The 18508-nt window shown below is 47.2% G+C and overlaps 1 protein-coding gene across 1 annotated transcript in view; it reads right to left on the bottom strand.

Annotated features, from left to right (window-relative positions):
* Positions 1-8034: 8034 nt before the first annotated feature.
* SH3D21 (SH3 domain containing 21) overlaps positions 8035-18508 on the bottom strand; it is a 271986-nt gene continuing 261512 nt past the window's right edge. Inside the window, exon 20 of the mRNA XM_075336044.1 lies at positions 8035-11408. Coding sequence (XP_075192159.1) covers positions 11370-11408 — 39 coding nt within the window. The 3' untranslated portion in view covers positions 8035-11369. The remainder of the gene's footprint in view (positions 11409-18508) is intronic.

The raw sequence follows: 18508 nt of genomic DNA, 5'->3' as shown, positions 1-18508 counted from the left end.
ATTGTAGTGTGTGTGTGTGTCAGAGCTGTGTGTGTAAGAAGCAGTACTGTGTGTGTATATATATGAATTAGAGCAGTCTGTGCGCTCCCCCCCAGAACTATATAGGTCCCCTAAAGTGCTATGTCACCCATCCCAGTAATGAGTACACCACCAGAGCTGTTTGCCACTCCAGTAACGTCTATGCCCCCTGCCCCTCCTGTAATGTATATATTGTAGCCCTCAGCCCCTCCTGTGATGTATATACAGCAGCGCTGTCAGTGTGCAGTCATGTCTGTTAGTGACAGCCATCGTGAAACACAGCCACATGTCCTGAAGGAGCTGGACATAAACAAGTGGGAGAGGTGAGTGAGGCTGCTGGCGACTTCCCCATATTAATAACTGTAAGGGCTCATGCGCACGTAACTGCTGAATATTCTGCAGCGATTTAACAGCACATGTGCGCGTCAAATCGCTGCAGAAACACTGCATAATGGATGCAGTTTTTCTGTACAAAAAAGGCCGATTTGATGCGCTCTGGCTGCTGCCCCCACCATAGACAGAGCGGGAGCTGCATCCATAGCACACGGAATAATTGACATGCTCATTTTCTGAACGCACGGATTTGGGTCAACATTTTAGCACCCAAATCGCTGCGTTCATAAAAGCAACGTGCACACGTATCATGCACAATCTTCATAGATTGTGCAGGGGAGGCAGGACGCATGCATTTACACTGCAGTGCTATACGCAGCGTAAATGCATGGAATTACGCAACGTGCGCACAAGCCCCAATCCGTCTGTGTCTGCATGTATGTCAGTGTATATGACTGTGCATATATTTGTCTGTTTATATGTATTTTTCTGAATTTGTCTTCAAATATGTATATGAATGTATGCCTGTATGTGTATGTGCGTGTCTGTGTGTGGATAGGGTCCACTGAGTCTCTTTCACCCGGAGGCCACAAAAACCTGGAGCCGGCCCTGGCTGCCTTAACATTGGGATCAATAAAAAATATGTGAGTAAAGCGGGCTTTACACGCTACAATATATCTAACGATGTGTCGGCGGGGTCACGTCGTAAGTGATGCACATCCGGCATCGTTAGTGATATTTTAGTGTGTGACAGCTACGAGCGACCCTAATTGTGCGTTAAAACGTTGATCGCATACACGTCGTTCATTTTCTAAAAATTGAACGTCTGGTTGTTCATCGTTCTTGAGGCAGCACACGTCGCACCGTATGACACCCCGGGAACGATGAATACAGCTTACCTGCGTCCCGCCGGCAATGCGGAAGGAAGGAGGTTGGCAGGATGTTTACGTCCCGCTCATCTCCGCCCCTCCGCTTCTATTGGCCAGCCGCTGTGTGACGTCGCTGTGACGCCGAACGTCCCTCCCACTTCAGGAAGTGGATATTCGCCGCCCACAGCGAGGTCGTTTGGAAGGTAAGTACGTGTGACGGGGGTTAATCGTTTGTGCGACACGGGCAACAAATTGCCTGTTTCGCACATACGATGGGGGCGTGTGCGATCGCATACAAGATCGCATATGTAATTGAAACGTGTAAAGCAGCCTTAACTCTACTTTCTGTGTATAAGTGACTGCTGTGAGTGATCCTGGACTGTGTCTGTATTGTAGTACTGTAAATCTGAATGTGGCAGAACAGGATAAGATACATGCTCATTGGATTTATATCTAAATGCTACGGTTCGTGGTCTACTGTTATGGCTAAAAATGTTAACGTTATGAGGCCCCCACCAGATTTTCTGCCCAGGGGCCCGCACCAACCTTAATCTGGCCCTGCCCAGAACCCACCAAATAGAGATCCTGTGTGCATGTGGGTTACATTAGGATGCAATTTAATTTATTTTGACCAACTACTTTTAATTTAATATTCACTTTTTTTTAACCCTTTCTAGACATAACCTGTACATGTATGACACAGCCAAGAAAGGAGCCTGCTGTACAATGTGGTAATGTCTCCCAAGCAGAGCTGGTGCCATTAGCAGCAAATGTTAGTTAATATTATAGTCAATACCCAGCTTCAATGACCACGAATAATGCTAGCACCATTCATGGTCTTTTATCACTTACATGCCATAGAGACTGAAGCATGTAGATGATTATGTAAGGGACAGAGCTCCTTTTCTCACTCCATCAGTCACCATCGACCTCATTTCGAAGTGTTGACGGTTGCTATGGCATACAGAGGCGAATTAATGGCCAATATGTGTCTGCCGCTACAGTGGCCTGCCTTGTGCAGTGCCTAATAGAACTCCAGGGAGTGAAATAATGACACATCTAATTTCATGTAATATACAATTATTATCATACTAGAAGGTGGCCCGATTCTACGCATCGGGTATTCTAGAATTTACGTATTGTGTAGTTCATGTATGATTTTTGTTATATATATAGATGTTGTTGTGTGTAGTTACCAAGTGTTTGTGTAGGGCGCTGTACATGTTCTGGGTGTTGTCTGGGTGTGGCGGGGGGTGAGAGCGGTGTTGTATGTGTGTTGCGTGTGTTGCGTTGTTTGTGGAGCGCTGTGTGTCTGTAGCGTTGTGTGTGTGTGTGTTGCGCGGTTTGTGTGTGTGTGGTGTGTTTTGGGGGGAGGTATGTTTTGTGCAATGTGTGTGTTGTGCGGTATGTGCGTATATTTGTGTGTGCCGCGGTGTTTGTGTGTTGGGTGTTGTGTGTGTGCAGCGTTGTCTGTGTGTGTGGGTGTCTGTGTAGGGCAGTTGTTTGTGGTTCCCAGTGTGTGTATGTGGTGTGTTGTGCAGTGCGCGCGCGTGTGTGTGTTTGTTGGGGGGAGGTGTGCACTTCCCATCGTGCTCCATCCCCCATGCAGCGCACTCCCCATCGTGCTCCATCCCCTATGCTGCGCACCCCCCATCGTGCTCCATCTCCCATGCTGTGCACTCCCAAACGTGCTCCATCCGCCATGCTGCGCACTCCCAAACGTGCTCCATCCACCATGCTGCGCACTCCCAAACGTGCTCCATCCGCCATACTCCGCACTCCCCATCGTGCTCCATCCCCCATGCAGCGCACTCCCCATCGTGCTCCATCCCCTATGCTGCGCACCACCCATCGTGCTCCATCTCCCATGCTGCGCACTCCCAAACGTGCTCCATCCGCCATGCTGCGCACTCCCAAACGTGCTCCATTCGCCATGCTGCGCACTCCCAAACGTGGTCCATACGCCATGCTGCGCACTCCCAAACGTGCTCCATCCGCCATGCTGCGCACTCCCAAACGTGCTCCATCCGCCATACTCTGCACTCCCCATCGTGCTGCATCCCCCAGGCTGCGCACTCCCAAACGTGCTCCATCCGCCATGCTGCGCACTCCCAAACGTGCTCCATCCGCCATGCTGCGCACTCCCAAACGTGCTCCATCCGCCATGCTGCGCACTCCCAAACGTGCTCCATCCGCCATGCTGCGCACTCCCAAACGTGCTCCATCCGCCATGCTGCGCACTCCCAAACGTGGTCCATCCGCCATGCTGCGCACTGCCAAACGTGCTCCATCCGCCATGCTGCGCACTCCCAAACGTGCTCCATCCGCCATGCTCCGCACTCCCAAACGTGCTCCATCCGCCATGCTGTGCACTCCCAAACGTGCTCCATCCGCCATGCTGCGCACTCCCAAACGTGCTCCATCCGCCATGCTGCGCACTCCCAAACGTGCTCCATCCGCCATGCTGCGCACTCCCAAACGTGCTCCATCCGCCATGCTGCGCACTCCCAAACGTGCTCCATCCGCCATGCTGCGCACTCCCAAACGTGCTCCATCCCCCATGCTGCGCACCCCCCATCGTGCTCCATCCCCCATGCTGCACCAGCATCAGCCTCTCCACCCGCAGCATCAGCCTCTCTCCTCCCAGCATCAGCCTCTCTGTCCCCAGCATCAGCCTCTCTCATCCCAGCATCAGCCTCTCTCCTCCCAGCATCAGCCTTTTCTGTCCCCAGCATCAGCCTCTCTCCTCCCAGCATCAGCCTTTTCTGTCCCTAGCATCAGCCTCTCTCCTCCCAGCATCAGCCTTTTCTGTCCCTAGCATCAGCCTCTCTCCTCCCAGCATCAGCCTCTCTCCTCCCAGCATCAGCCTCTCTGTCCCCAGCATCAGCCTCTCTCATCCCAGCATCAGCCTCTCTCCTCCCAGCATCAGCCTTTTCTGTCCCCAGCATCAGCCTCTCTCCTCCCAGCATCAGCCTTTTCTGTCCCTAGCATCAGCCTCTCTCCTCCCAGCATCAGCCTTTTCTGTCCCCAGCATCAGCCTCTCTCCTCCCAGCATCAGCCTTTTCTGTCCCTAGCATCAGCCTCTCTCCTCCCAGCATCAGCCTTTTCTGTCCCTAGCATCAGCCTCTCTCCTCCCAGCATCAGCCTCTCTCCTCCCAGCATCAGCCTCTCTCTTCCCAGCATCAGCCTCTCTCCTCCCAGCCTACCCCAGCCTCAGCCTCCCCCAGCATCAGCCTCTCTCCTCCCAGCATCAGCCTTTTCGGTCCCCAGCATCAGCCTCTCTCCTCCCAGCCTACCCCAGCCTCAGCCTCCCCCAGCATCAGCCTCTCTTCTCTCAGCCTCCCCATCCCAGCCTTCCCCAGGATCAGCCTCTCTCCTCCCAGCCTCCTCCAGCACGCCGTGCTCCTCTGCCGACACTCACAGATCCGATCGCATACACTCACACACACCCACACACACCCGATCGCATACACTCACACACACCCGATCGCATACACTCACACACACCCGATCGCATACACTCACACACACACACGATCGCATACACTCACACACACACCCGATCGCATACACTCACACACACACCCGATCGCATACACTCACACACACACCCGATCGCATACACTCACACACACACACACATTGACGATATTGCACATACGCGCTCATACTCACAACATCCGGAGATACCACATGCTTCTGGCCATGTGATCCTCTGGCAGGTCCTGGAAGCTCACAGCACAGTATCGCCGCCGAGAAGCAAGCGATATCCCAGGATGTTGTGAGTGTGTGGATGCGATGTGATGTGTGTGTGAGGTGTGTGTGAGAGTGAGTGTGATCTGATGTGTGCGTGTGTGTGTGTGTGTGCTGTTATGTGTGTGCGTGTGTGTATGTTCCGCCGCTGCAGGACCTTGATGCGCTGGCAACTATGCTACCATGGTTACCAGCGTATCTCATCCCCCGCTCGCACGGGAGCCCACACCAGCATACGCCGGCCAGCCCCAGCAATGCGAGGGTATGTGTCGGCTGGTTTGGCGGCGTACGCTGATGTGGGCTCCCAGGGGTACAGTACTCACCTGGTAGTCGTGGCTCCGTGACCGTGTCGGTTCGGGGAATGCGTGGGGGGGGCGGGGCCAGAGCTAGCGTGCATTGCGTGAGGGGGGCGGGGCGTGGCCGAGTTGCCAATGCCTGCAGGGTGCCGGGGCGAGAGGCCAATCTGTGGGGGGGCGGAGCCTGGGCGAGCGGCCGGCCAATCCGTGTGGGGGCGCAGCCTGGGCGAGCGGCCAATCCGTGCGGGGGGGCGGGGCCATGGCGAGCCCAGCGGCCAATCAGCTTTGTGTCACCGTAAGGACACAATTTTGGAGCAAGACAGACAGATAGACAGACAGACAGAATAAGGCAATTATATATATAGATAACAGACCAAGGATCAGGCCAAGTACCATTGAAGGAAAAAGCAAAAAAAAAAATAAAAATGGTCCAATAAAATTTACAAAAATGTATGAAAAATACTTATTTTTTATATAAAAACAAAAGTAAATAACAAGTACAGATAATTCATGGTGCCATATTTGGAATGACAGGATCTATAAACTGTTATATTAATTAACACTTTCAGTTCATATTGGAAAAAAAGAGCGACAAAGGCATAGTGCTTTTATTATACTGTCACACAAAAAATGGAATAAAAAGTGATCATGTATTAAAAAAAAAAAAAAATGGCATCGCTGAAACACATCTCAAAAGAAAAGCAAAATTCGTGATAGCCATTAGAATATGGCAATACAATTCTTATTTTTACCAAACAATTTGTGCAAAAAGTATCAAAACATAAAAATGTTATCTATCTAAATGTAATACAAGAGATGCAAATTTGACGATTAAATTTTTGCACCATATTTATGCACCCAATCCACACCTCCTGGCAAAAAAACACATCAAAACCACATAAGGTATGATGCAGTAGTGATGCGATTTTTTTTTTTATTGATTTATTATTTTTTTTTTGTCAGGAGGTGTAGAGTTGGTGCAGGAATATGGTGTAAAAATTTCAGCACCAAATCTGCATCTCTTGTGAATAAAACGCGGGTTTTCTGCCAGGAGATGCAGGTGAGTTCACTGAATTTAATGAGGTCACCTGACATCCTCTGAGGTCAGGTTACCTATGGTCACAGGTGGAGGACTCCGCAACTAAGGCTACTTTCACACATCCGGTTTGAGCACTGCGGCTCAATCCGGCTGTGAAACCTATGCAACGGATGCGGCGAAAACACCGTATCCTTTGCATAAGTTTTTACATGCGGCCGGTCCGTTTTTTTCCGGTTGCGGCACGCTACTGAGCATGCGCAGTGGAAGAAACCGCATGCGGCATCCATAGGCATGCATTGAAAATGCGCCGCAGTGGCTGGATGCGGCGCGATGCGGATTTTTTTTGCCGGAGCAAAAAACGTTGCAGGCAACGTTCCATCCGGCCGCGGCATCGGCTAAATCTGCCGCATGCGGCAAAAACCGGACCGAACGCAAGCCCATGCGGCACAATACGGCACTAATGTAAGTCTATGGAAAAAAACGCAACCGGCGGCAAAAAAAACGGTTGCGGTTTTTCTGCAGAGTGCCGTATTGTGCCGCAGAGCAAAAACCAGATGTGTGAAAGTAGCCTTACCTGAATGATGTCACCACTGATCGCTGCGTCGCATTCATTCTCTGCCTGGACCTCAGAGTGGGCAGTCATGCTGTATAGCCGCTCGCTGTGACTTACATGTAGCAGAGCTGAATCATCACGAGACGTCAGACCTGCAGGGAGGTGTTTTAGGGTTAATAAAGTGGTGAAAGAGAGTGTTTTTTATAGTTTATTCCAAATAAAGGATTTTTTTGCTGTTTGTGTTTATTTACTTTCACTTACCGATTAGTAATGAGGGGGTCTCATAGTCTCTCCCCATTACTAATCTAGAGCTTAATGATAGCTGTGGGCTGCTATTAACCTCTTATATTACCCTGATTGCCACTGCACCAGGGCAATCGGAAAGAGCAGGGTAAAGTGTCGGGCTTGTCACATTTGATAGATCATAATATGGGGGGGACCCTGCGCCAAATATTTTATTTACTTATCTATTTTAATGCCATGATAGATGCACATAGCATCTGTGATTGAAGGCGTTGGACACGGTGTCACTCAAGGTGGGGGTGCATCTGACTGAAACCAATCACAAATGCCAGTGGGCGAGGAAAGCAGTGCATATACCATATAAAACAAAAAAACAAAAAAAGTATTCAGCGTACCGTTGTATGCCTTGAATATCAAAAAATATGAGTAAGGACCATGTTCTAGTGTCCAAAACATGTCAGGTTTTGGTCATGTTTTTTAATTTTGTATATATTTTTAACATTATGATCTAAATAAAACAGAAGATTTTTTTTTTTTTAATTCATCTTCCTGGCTGGATTCCTGTTATGGTGCTGGATGTTTTTCTTCATACTTTGAAGCGTATATCATATACATGAATGACAATGCGCCACATCAGAAGGGAATGAATGGCCGGGGGAGCAGTGTACAGCTGTGCCAACACCTCGATAAGTACAGTGCGCCTTCTCCCATCCCCTTATCCCTTCTACCAACATTTTTAATTGCCGGATTCTAGTCCCCTTAGACTTACATGGGGACTGGAATCCATCTTGGAACCGGATCTTAAAAACCGGATCACCGGGATCCGCCGATCCCGGTCATCTGAGATTCTGCTCATCACTACTGCTGATTACATGATATATTCTCTAATGCATTCAAATTAATCAACTACATTTGAATAAAAATACCTCTATATTTATTGACAATATTGCACATTTTACATAACAGTTGAAAACATACATCCCAAAAAATGTATTTGTATGTAACGCCAAGGGCTCTTCTTCATAGCAGCCAAACAGAATTGATCTTTGGTTTTACTTTCTTTTTCTAAGTAACTTTCAGTCCCAATTGTGTGTGACTCATACTATACAACAGATTACTAAAGTATTGGTCAAACTATTCTTTGGCTAGCAACATTTTACAATCATTCACGCCCCAGTGATGAGGGATCTAAGATATTTAACTAGCTGCATTTTTATACACCAATTTATGACGACTCCAGCATAGGTATTGTCTTTATCCTACTATGGTTCTTTGCCCTGATCTTATGGATCCCAAATATGAGTGATCACTCTGCAGAGATTTTAATCATTGGGAATCTACAAAGATTCCATGAGACAACTATGGTGCCTATTATCATGCTGTATAATGGTAGTAGAAATCAATATTGTACGGTATTCTTCTATGGGCCGCGCATGAAGTCTACATGCTGTTTCATGCCCCCATTCATTTGGATTGTGCAAACTCATCCACTGAAGTGAAAACTGAACTTTTGTTTCTATGGACTATAAGACACTTATTTTAATATAGCAAGTCCATTGTTCCTTAACTCACCATGTACCTCTTATCACTTGTGTCCAAGAGGCTTTAATTCAGCTGCGGTGCTATGGAGCAGTTCATTTGACTCTAATTCAATAGTATATACAACTTAAAGGGAACCTGTCACCAGATTTTTGCTACTTCATTTTAGAGCAGCATAATTTAGGAAAAGCGACCCTGATTCCAATAATGTATTGCTCAGTTACTGTGTGCAACAGTTGTGACTAGAGATAAGTGGACCCATGGATGTTCGGTTTGACGGGTTCAGCCGAACTTTAGATAAACTTCAGTTTGGGACCTGCACTTGACATCTGATCACACTGTTGTTACCCCCAGTGCAAGCTGTTCAAACGCTGTAAGCGACTCGCAGTCGGCTGAGCACCAAGTGTACCCTGAGCACAGCGATGCTTGCTTGAGTGGTCAGCATACGTAAAGCACCTGGACTATGTTTTGTTTTGTAAAGTCTCTGTTCGGTAAGAACACCTAACTCTGAACCTTGGGTTCACTCATCTCTGGTTGTGACACAATCAAAGTTCTTAGATGTAGCATAACGCAGAGCTGAGAAAACTTATCCAGTCCACACCACAGCATTGTATATTGACAGTGAGCTGCTTAGGAAGCCTGGTTAGACCTGGACTCTTGAGCCCCTTAGTCCTAAAAGTGATCATCACTTGGTGATAAATCCTTCATTGTGTGAAAACAACAATGGCACACATCCTAATAAATGACACATCCCTGAATTCAGTGTTTCAACCCCTACAGCCTGATGTTTTGAGATTACATAGCAAAAACCTACTGACAGATTCCCTTTGTGTCCAGTTTCTCCTCTTTTATTTTATTCATGCTGTTCTGTTAAGTATTCAGGGTTTTTTTTTTCCTTTAAATCAGCAATGTAGTGTCAGAGATGGGCTTATTTTTTTTTAGTTGTAATTTTGAGCATTTTTTTCCAAGGGGGGCGCGGCTTAAACAATAATAATGCAGAAGAGTTTGAAGACATGCCCACAGAAACTCTTGTGAGCCCCCTTGCTATAGACCATAGACCATAGATATTAGTTATAAATAAAGAGGCCTATATTTCTGAAACCATATGATGGTTTAAAAAAAATCCAGAATATAGAGAGAATCAAAAACTGTCCTCTGTTCACTTGAGAGGTACTTTTTAAAGGTTATCCATATTATGCTCCATGTTGCCAGATGTAACCGCAAACCTAACTTAAATCTCTAATGCTAATAGTAAAGGTGAAACAACCATTCGGACATTTGTGTTCTGGAAGATAGTCAGGTATGATAAACTTCCCATTTATGTAAATTTATTAAGGACAACATTCAATTTGCACTTGAATAAGCCCATAATCTTTAACTATGAAATCAATAGGGGGCAAATATTCCATTAATAGATTAGAGCATACAAGGCCTACAAATAAACAAAAGGCCATGCATAATCTGCCCCTTAAATCGTAGTGGCAATAGTTTTCAATTCTAAAAAAGATTCCTAATCAGTACAGAAAATACAACAGCAGTCAGTTCCTATGAAGAGCATTAGAGTAAAACCAAGGAATACCGGCAAACTGTGAGACAGCCATCAATATCGCCTGCACATAATGCTACAAAAGTGGTCCTATTCCTATAGTCTGGATAGATCCAATAATGCCAAAAGGATTGTTGGCATACCTATTTTTTATCTGTTAGATAAATTAGAAGTTTGATACCAGCATCTATTTTGAGAACAAGGCCTGATGTGGGCTGCAGTTAGTGGAATGGTAGTCCGAATTCTCATACAAATGATTCGGAATTCCGACCACCGCACTGCTAATAACTGTACATATCTAGGCCCCATTCTCGAGATATATTCAGGTCTCACTGGTGGTATTTGCATCTACTATAAATTTATGATGACATATCCTATGGAATGCTATAATATATGAGATGGAAATAGCCCTTTTAGGCTCACCAAAAGCTTTACAAGATTTCCGTGGTATATACATCAAACTTGAAGCCTTAAAGTGATGTACACAGAGAATAAAACTGTTGGAAAAATAAAAACTGGAGCTTGGTTGCACCATGGTTTGTTTGCTCTAGTTTTTAGACATGAAACCCGTATCAAATCACAAACTATTGAGCTGTAAGTTTTACACTCAATGAAAAATAAGCCACTAAGATTTTGTTATTGCCCAGATATATAAAGAAAAAAAAGGACTAGGAGTGCTGACTGAATGATAAGGTTTTACCATCTGGATCGTATTGCGATTCAGTCCGGGTTATGAAAGAAACATCTTTCAAGCATGGATCTTTAGAAAAAGTCTCTTGGCAGACACAACATATGGTGAACCATTAGTGCTGGGTCATGACAATGCTAATTTATAAGCAGCATTTTTATAATGATACCGAACTCCGCCATGTATGAGAGTGAGTTTGTAAAAAATAAAAGGAATGTAGAATAGGTGTCCATGGTATGAACAATGTCAGATCTACGATCCATTGAAGACTACATTGCAGACATTTTAGGAATTATATGCCACAAATAGGTACAAGACAAAAAATGTGGGTCCAAAAAGCAAATTCAGTGGCAGTGATGATTTTTATTCTCAGAATATGTCTAATAGTGTCCATCCCCAATATAGTCTCATTGTTGGGTCCACCATCTTCTTGTAGTCCATCTGTTTGCTGCTTCTTGTGTTCTTGGGACCAGCCCAAGTTTCCAGTGGTATTTAGGAGGATGATAGCTTCTTGAGGTTCTCAACTTCCATCTATAAAATACAAATAAAGTTTAATATTTTCTTTTATAGTATATTTACAACCAGGCACTTATTTGCTCTATGTTATCTGCCACTAATCTTGTTCCCTTTGAGACATCAGTGACATTTCCTTTAATCACCAGTTCGGCATTCTTCTTGCTTTATATCTGCTCTGACCTCCCTCTTCTAAATCTATGCGGGGATCAGATATCCAATGTTATCAAGTTAAATTTACCATCTGCTAGTGGGTATTAGGAAAGCATCATCAGTCACACAGGCTATGGTTACATAAACCATAAGGTAACCTTGACCCTTGTCTAAGGAGGGTCAATGTGTTATATTAAAATGTGTGGGCATCTGTGAAAAACAGTGAAAGGGTTAACCCGTAAAGTGGCAGCCGTTTCTATCCAATTTTTTCATAAAAGTTTTGTAACACAACCATTTATTGTTTTTGTACTAACCCAACTACTGTAAAGTGCCATTTCCACCAGACAATTTCATTAACATGACTGTAATTGATTGCATCTTTGACATCATTATTTGTTGGCAGCACACGTTCCCGTGAAAAGGGAGGATGTGCTGCCGACAATAATATTTAGAAAAAAGTGAAGGTGGTTGTTAGTCAATGTTGAATGACATGTTTGGCCCTTGTTAAGGGCATTTTAGCTGGATGTGTAAAAGGATCTCTAGTGTCCCTTTTTATAATTTAGTGAATATCTCATTCATATGAGCTTATTTAAATACACCGAAAATATCATGTGTAGGTACAGCTCCATGTTTGGCAGTATACTGTCCGAATATCATTCTTGAAGGGAATTTCTTTGTTAGTCTTAAAGCGGGTGTGCACTACTATGACAACCGCACATTTAATATTATATAATAAAAATAAGATACTCACCTGCACCACCGCTCCAACTATGTTGATACCTTGCAGGGCTGGGTCAAGGGGTAGGCAGTGTTGGCATCCGTATCTAGGGCGCTACCTTCTGCCTCCTCAAGGGCGGGGGCACACTGACGGCCAGGGCGAAGGCACAGAGGTGAGCAGTGTCAGTGACACACTGCTCACCCCTCTCTCTACCTGCGCCCTGCGGCCATTGCTCAGTCCCTGCACTCAATTGTATTTGCGTCTGATAGGATTGATGTGAGCGCGGCCCAGAACCAGAGGAGCTGTAATTGTCTCCCTGCTCTGCTAAGATCTACAGCAGATTGCAGGCCACTTCTGGCTCGCACCCTGTTGGAGATGGTGCATGCAGGGGACGCAATGCAGTGTCGTCATGGAGTCATCCAGTGACTGCTGATGTACAGGTTGCAAAATAAGATGGAGGTGCACTGGATGGGGAGCCAGGATTAGGTGAGTATAAGTTTTCCTATTTTTGCTTAGATTTTCTACTGAACGGAAGACATTACAAGAGGAGCTGGCTGTGGAAACACGTGGCGCTGGTTGTGGAGACATGTACAGCTGGCTGTAGAGACATGAGGGGCTGGCTGTGTGGACATACAGTACAGACCAAAAGTTTGGACACACCTTCTCATTCAAGGAGTTTTCTTTATTTTCATGACTCTGAAAATTGTAGATTCACATTGAAGGCATCAAAACTATGAATTAACACATGTGGAATAGTGATGAGCGAGCATGCTTGTCACTACTCGGTACTCGCACGAGTATCACTGTACTCGGGCTGCTCGGCGGGGACCGAGTAATCTCGCGATACTCGTGCTTTACTCGTGGTCTTCATTTCTGCATGTTGGCGCTCTTTTGAGAGCCAGCCCTCATGCAGGGATTGGCTGGCAGACCACTGCAATGCCACAGCCCTGTTAGTTGTGGAATTGCAGTGATTGGCCGGCCTGCACAGCGTCACCGAGCCTTTATATAGGCCGGCGCGCTGTGCTCTGCTCACAGCTATTCTGACAGTGAGTGTAGGGAGAGTGTCGCTGATTCAGGGAAAGCTTTGCGGCCCTTTATAGCTTTTTCAGTTGCAGGGCTGCAAACAGTGTGACCAAAAGTCCTTCTCAGGACTATTCTAGTTGTATACAGGCAGGCAGGGTATAGCCAGGTCGGCGTACAGTAGCAGAGTCCTTCTCAGGACTATTGTTGCTATATACAGGCAGGGTATAGCCAGGTCTGAATACAGGCTAGTGACCAAAAGAGTCCTTGTCAGGACTATTGTAGCAGTATACAGGCAGGCAGGCAGGCAGGGTAGTGGTGACCGTATACCAGCCTTCATATCTGGGGCTGGTGTACACAGTGTAAAACAGTCCAGATAGTGTCTGACTTGTCTGTACTGTAATTGTCGCTCCCCAAAAAAACCTGTGTTAGGTTATTATTGCGTCCGTGCTTGGTTTTTAAAACCGCACGTGTGTGCCTGTTGGTGGCAGCGTACAGGTGCACTGGTGTGCGTTTACCAAACTATTATATAACGCACAAGTGTAGTGTATAATACACGTCAGTCAGCAGTGGCTGATAGTGTCAGAGTTCTTAATTTTTGCTCCTAAAACCTGTGTTAGGTTATTATTGCGTCCGTGCTTGGTTTTTAAAACCGCACGTGTGTGCCTGTTGGTGGCAGCGTACAGGTGCACTGGTGTGCGTTTACCAAACTATTATATAACGCACAAGTGTAGTGTATAATACACGTCAGTCAGCAGTGGCTGATAGTGTCAGAGTTCTTAATTTTTGCTCCTAAAACCTGTGTTAGGTTATTATTGCGTCCGTGCTTGGTTTTTAAAACCGCACGTGTGTGCCTGTTGGTGGCAGCGTACAGGTGCACTGGTGTGCGTTTACCAAACTATTATATAACGCACAAGTGTAGTGTATAATACACGTCAGTCAGCAGTGGCTGATAGTGTCAGAGTTCTTAATTTTTGCTCCTAAAACCTGTGTTAGGTTATTATTGCGTCCGTGCTTGGTTTTTAAAACCGCACGTGTGTGCCTGTTGGTGGCAGCGTACAGGTGCACTGGTGTGTGTTTACCAAACTATTATATAACGCACAAGTGTAGTGTATAATACACGTCAGTCAGCAGTGGCTGATAGTGTCAGAGTTCTTAATTTTTGCTCCTAAAACCTGTGTTAGGTTATTATTGCGTCCGTGCTTGGTTTTTAAAACCGCACGTGTGTGCCTGTTGGTGGCAGCGTACAGGTGCACTGGTGTGCGTTTACCAAACTATTATATAACGCACAAGTGTAGTGTATAATACACGTCAGTCAGCAGTGGCTGATAGTGTCAGAGTTCTTAATTTTTGCTCCTAAAACCTGTGTTAGGTTATTATTGCGTCCGTGCTTGGTTTTTAAAACCGCACGTGTGTGCCTGTTGGTGGCAGCGTACAGGTGCACTGGTGTGCGTTTACCAAACTATTATATAACGCACAAGTGTAGTGTATAATACACGTCAGTCAGCAGTGGCTGATAGTGTCAGAGTTCTTAATTTTTGCTCCTAAAACCTGTGTTAGGTTATTATTGCGTCCGTGCTTGGTTTTTAAAACCGCACGTGTGTGCCTGTTGGTGGCAGCGTACAGGTGCACTGGTGTGCGTTTACCAAACTATTATATAACGCACAAGTGTAGTGTATAATACACGTCAGTCAGCAGTGGCTGATAGTGTCAGAGTTCTTAATTTTTGCTCCTAAAACCTGTGTTAGGTTATTATTGCGTCCGTGCTTGCATTTAAAAACCGCACGTGTGTGCCTGTCGGTGGCAGCGTACAGGTGCACTTGTGTGCAATTTCCAGAAACTTTGATATAACGCACAAGTAGTGAATATACACGTCAGCAGTGCACAGCATTGCAAAATGCGCAAGGGCATTGGCAAGGAACAAGGAAGTGGACGTGATGGTGGTGCAGGCAGAGGCCGAGGTCGTGGGCAAGCTCTAATTTCGCCACAACAAAGGGCCACATCTAGTCGCTCGCACGTCCTGTCCCAAATTCTTGGGGACCGCAGCAGTACACCGCTCTTGAACCAAGACCAGTGTCAACAGGTTGTTAGTTGGATAGCGGATAATGCTTCCAGTCAGATTGGCACCACCACAAACACTCTGTCTTCCACACGGTCAAGTGTCAGTAGCCGTGATACTGCACCGCACATTTCTGAACCTGATCCTCCTTCCTACCACCAGGCTGAGTACACGTCCTCCTCGGACATTAATGATCCCACACTTGGACACTCGGAAGAGCTGTTCACGTTTCCATTCACACATTCTGGCCTCTCGCCAGCTCATATTGAAGTGGGTCATGAGGAGATCGTCTGTACAGATGGCCAAATATTTGAGCAGCCACGTTCTCACGAAGTTGGCAACGTGTCTCAACAAGTGGTGGACGATGATGAGACACAATTGTCAGCAAGTCAGGAGGAGGAGCAGGGTGCGGAAGAGGAAGACGACGTGGTGGATGATCCAGTAACTGACCCAACCTGGCAGGAGGATATGCAGAGCGAGGACAGCAGTGCACAGGGGGAGGGAGGCGTAGCATCACAACAGGCAGTAAGAAGCAGGGTGGTGGCCCCAGGCAGAAGTCAGGCAACCGTTCCCCGGAACAACACGACGACACAAGGTGCCTGTACAAATGTTAGGTCTTCACGAGTCTGGCAGTTTTTTAAGTTGGATCCAGATGATTCAAAAAAGGCCATTTGCAACACCTGCCGTGCCAGCATCAGCAGGGGTACCAAAACTAGCAGCCTGACCACCACCAGCATGATCAGGCACATGTCAGCCAAGCACCCGACTTTGTGGGAAGTACAACAGAGTCGAGGAGCAGTGCTTGCTGATGTCACTGCTACGTCTTCGCTGGTTGTGCATGCGAGCCAATCCTCTGTCCATGCTGCCTGCGAACAAGCCTCCTCCACTCCTGCACCTGCAGTTGCCTACGCAGAAAGAACACCATCATCAAGCACGTCCTTGTCCCAGCGCAGCGTTCAGTTATCCATTCAGCAAACCTTTGAACGCAGGCGCAAATACACTGCCAACACCCCACATGCCACAGTTCTAAATGCTAACATTTCGCGACTGCTTGCGCTGGAAATGTTGCCTTTTAGGCTGGTGGAGACAGAAGCATTCCGTGACCTGATGGCGGCAGCTGTCCCACGTTACTCGGTCCCCAGCCGCCACTATTTCTCCCGGTGTGCCGTCCCCGCGTTGCATAACCACGTGTCACAAAACATCACACGTGCCCTGAACAACGCTGTTTCACCCAAGGTCCACCTAACCACAGACACGTGGACAAGTGCTTGTGGGCAAGGCCGCTACATCTCGTTGACGGCACACTGGGTTAATATTGTGGAAGCTGGGACCCAGTCTGAGCGAGGGACGCAACACGTCCTTCCCACACCAAGGTTTGCAGGCCCTACCTCAGTCAGTGTTTCACCCACACTCTACAGCTCCGGAATGTCATGCTCTTCAGCCTCCTCCTCCTCCTGCGCATCCTCATCCACTGTGCCCTCCACACCAGTCACAAGCTGGAAGCACTGCAGCACTGCCTCGGCGAAGCGGCAACAGGCTGTGCTGAAGCTAATCTGCATAGGTGACAAACCCCACAATGCAGAAGAGCTGTGGACAGCTCTGAAACAGCAGGCAGATCACTGGCTCACACCTCTGAACCTAAAGCCAGGAAAGGTCGTTTGTGACAATGGCCGGAACCTGGTGGCGGCTTTGAGGCGAGGCCAGCTGACACATGTTCCATGCGTGGCCCATGTGCTCAACCTCGTGGTTCAGCGGTTTATAAAGTCATACCCAGAGCTGTCTGATCTGCTGGTAAAAGTTCGCCGCCTGTCTGCACATTTTCGAAAGTCACCTACTGCTTCAGCCGGCCTTGCCGGCTTTCAGCGCCGTTTGCATCTTCCGGCTCACAGACTGGTGTGTGATGTCCCCACGCGTTGGAATTCAACTCTGCACATGTTGGTCAGGATATGTGAGCAGAAGAGGGCAGTTGTTGAGTACCTGCATCACCTAAGCCGTCGGGAAATGGGTCAAACTCCACACATAACACCTGAGGAGTGGAGATGGATGTCAGACCTATGTACCATCCTCCAAAACTTTGAGGACTCCACCAAGATGGTGAGTGGTGATGACGCCATTATTAGCGTCACCATACCGCTACTCTGCCTTCTAAAACGGTCCCTGCTGAAAAACAAACATGATGCATTGCAGGCGGAGCGCGATGAGTTGCAGCAAGAAACAGTAGTGGGTGTGGGTGATAACACACAGCCCAGCCTCGTCTCATCACAACGTGCAGTGGAGGACTATGACGAGGAGGAGGATGAAGACATGGAGCAACTCTCCGGCCAAATTGAGGATATGACATGCACACCAGTCATATCCTCGATTCAGCGTGGCTGGCCAGAGGACAGGGTAGATGAGGAGGAGGAGGAGGAGGAGGAGGAGGAGGAGGAGGAGGACAGCATGTTCAGTCATCTTGTTGGTCAGGCTACTGAAGTCCTGGCTGTTAAGAGTCTGGCGCACATGGCTGACTTTATGGTAAGCTGCCTGTCTCGTGACCCTCGCGTTAAGAACATCTTGGCCGACAATCATTACTGGTTGGTAACACTGTTAGACCCACGCTACAAGGAGAACTTTTTGTCTCTTATTCCCGTGGAGGAGAGGTCAACCAAAATGCAGCAGTTTCGGAAGGCCATACTCACGGAAGTAGGCAAAGCATTCCCCTCACAAAACGCTAGCGGCATAGGTCAGGAATCAGTGGACAACCGAGGCGTACAGCCGAGAGAGGCACAAGTCCAATCCGCCAGAGGTAGGGGAACAGTCTTTAAGATGTGGGACAGTTTTCTCAGCCCCTCACGTACCACAGCCCCTGAGGTGCGGGGTAGTGCCACAAGAAATCCTAAGTTTGCCCAGATGCTGAAGGAGTACCTTGCAGATCGAACAACTGTACTCCGACATTCCTCTGTGCCTTACAATTATTGGGTATCCAAGCTGGACACGTGGCATGAATTGGCTCTCTACGCCTTGGAAGTCCTGGCCTGCCCTGCTGCTAGCGTTTTGTCAGAGCGTGTTTTTAGTGCCGCAGGTGGAATCATTACAGATAAACGCACCCGCCTGTCAACTGAAAATGCTGACAGGCTGACTCTGATAAAGATGAACAAGGGTTGGATTGGGCCAGACTTCACCACACCA

Source organism: Anomaloglossus baeobatrachus, chromosome 2 (genome assembly GCF_048569485.1).
Source record: "Anomaloglossus baeobatrachus isolate aAnoBae1 chromosome 2, aAnoBae1.hap1, whole genome shotgun sequence".
NCBI lineage: Eukaryota > Metazoa > Chordata > Amphibia > Anura > Aromobatidae > Anomaloglossus > Anomaloglossus baeobatrachus.
Note: the sequence above shows the minus strand (reverse complement) of the source record. Positions and strands in the feature narration are given on the sequence as shown.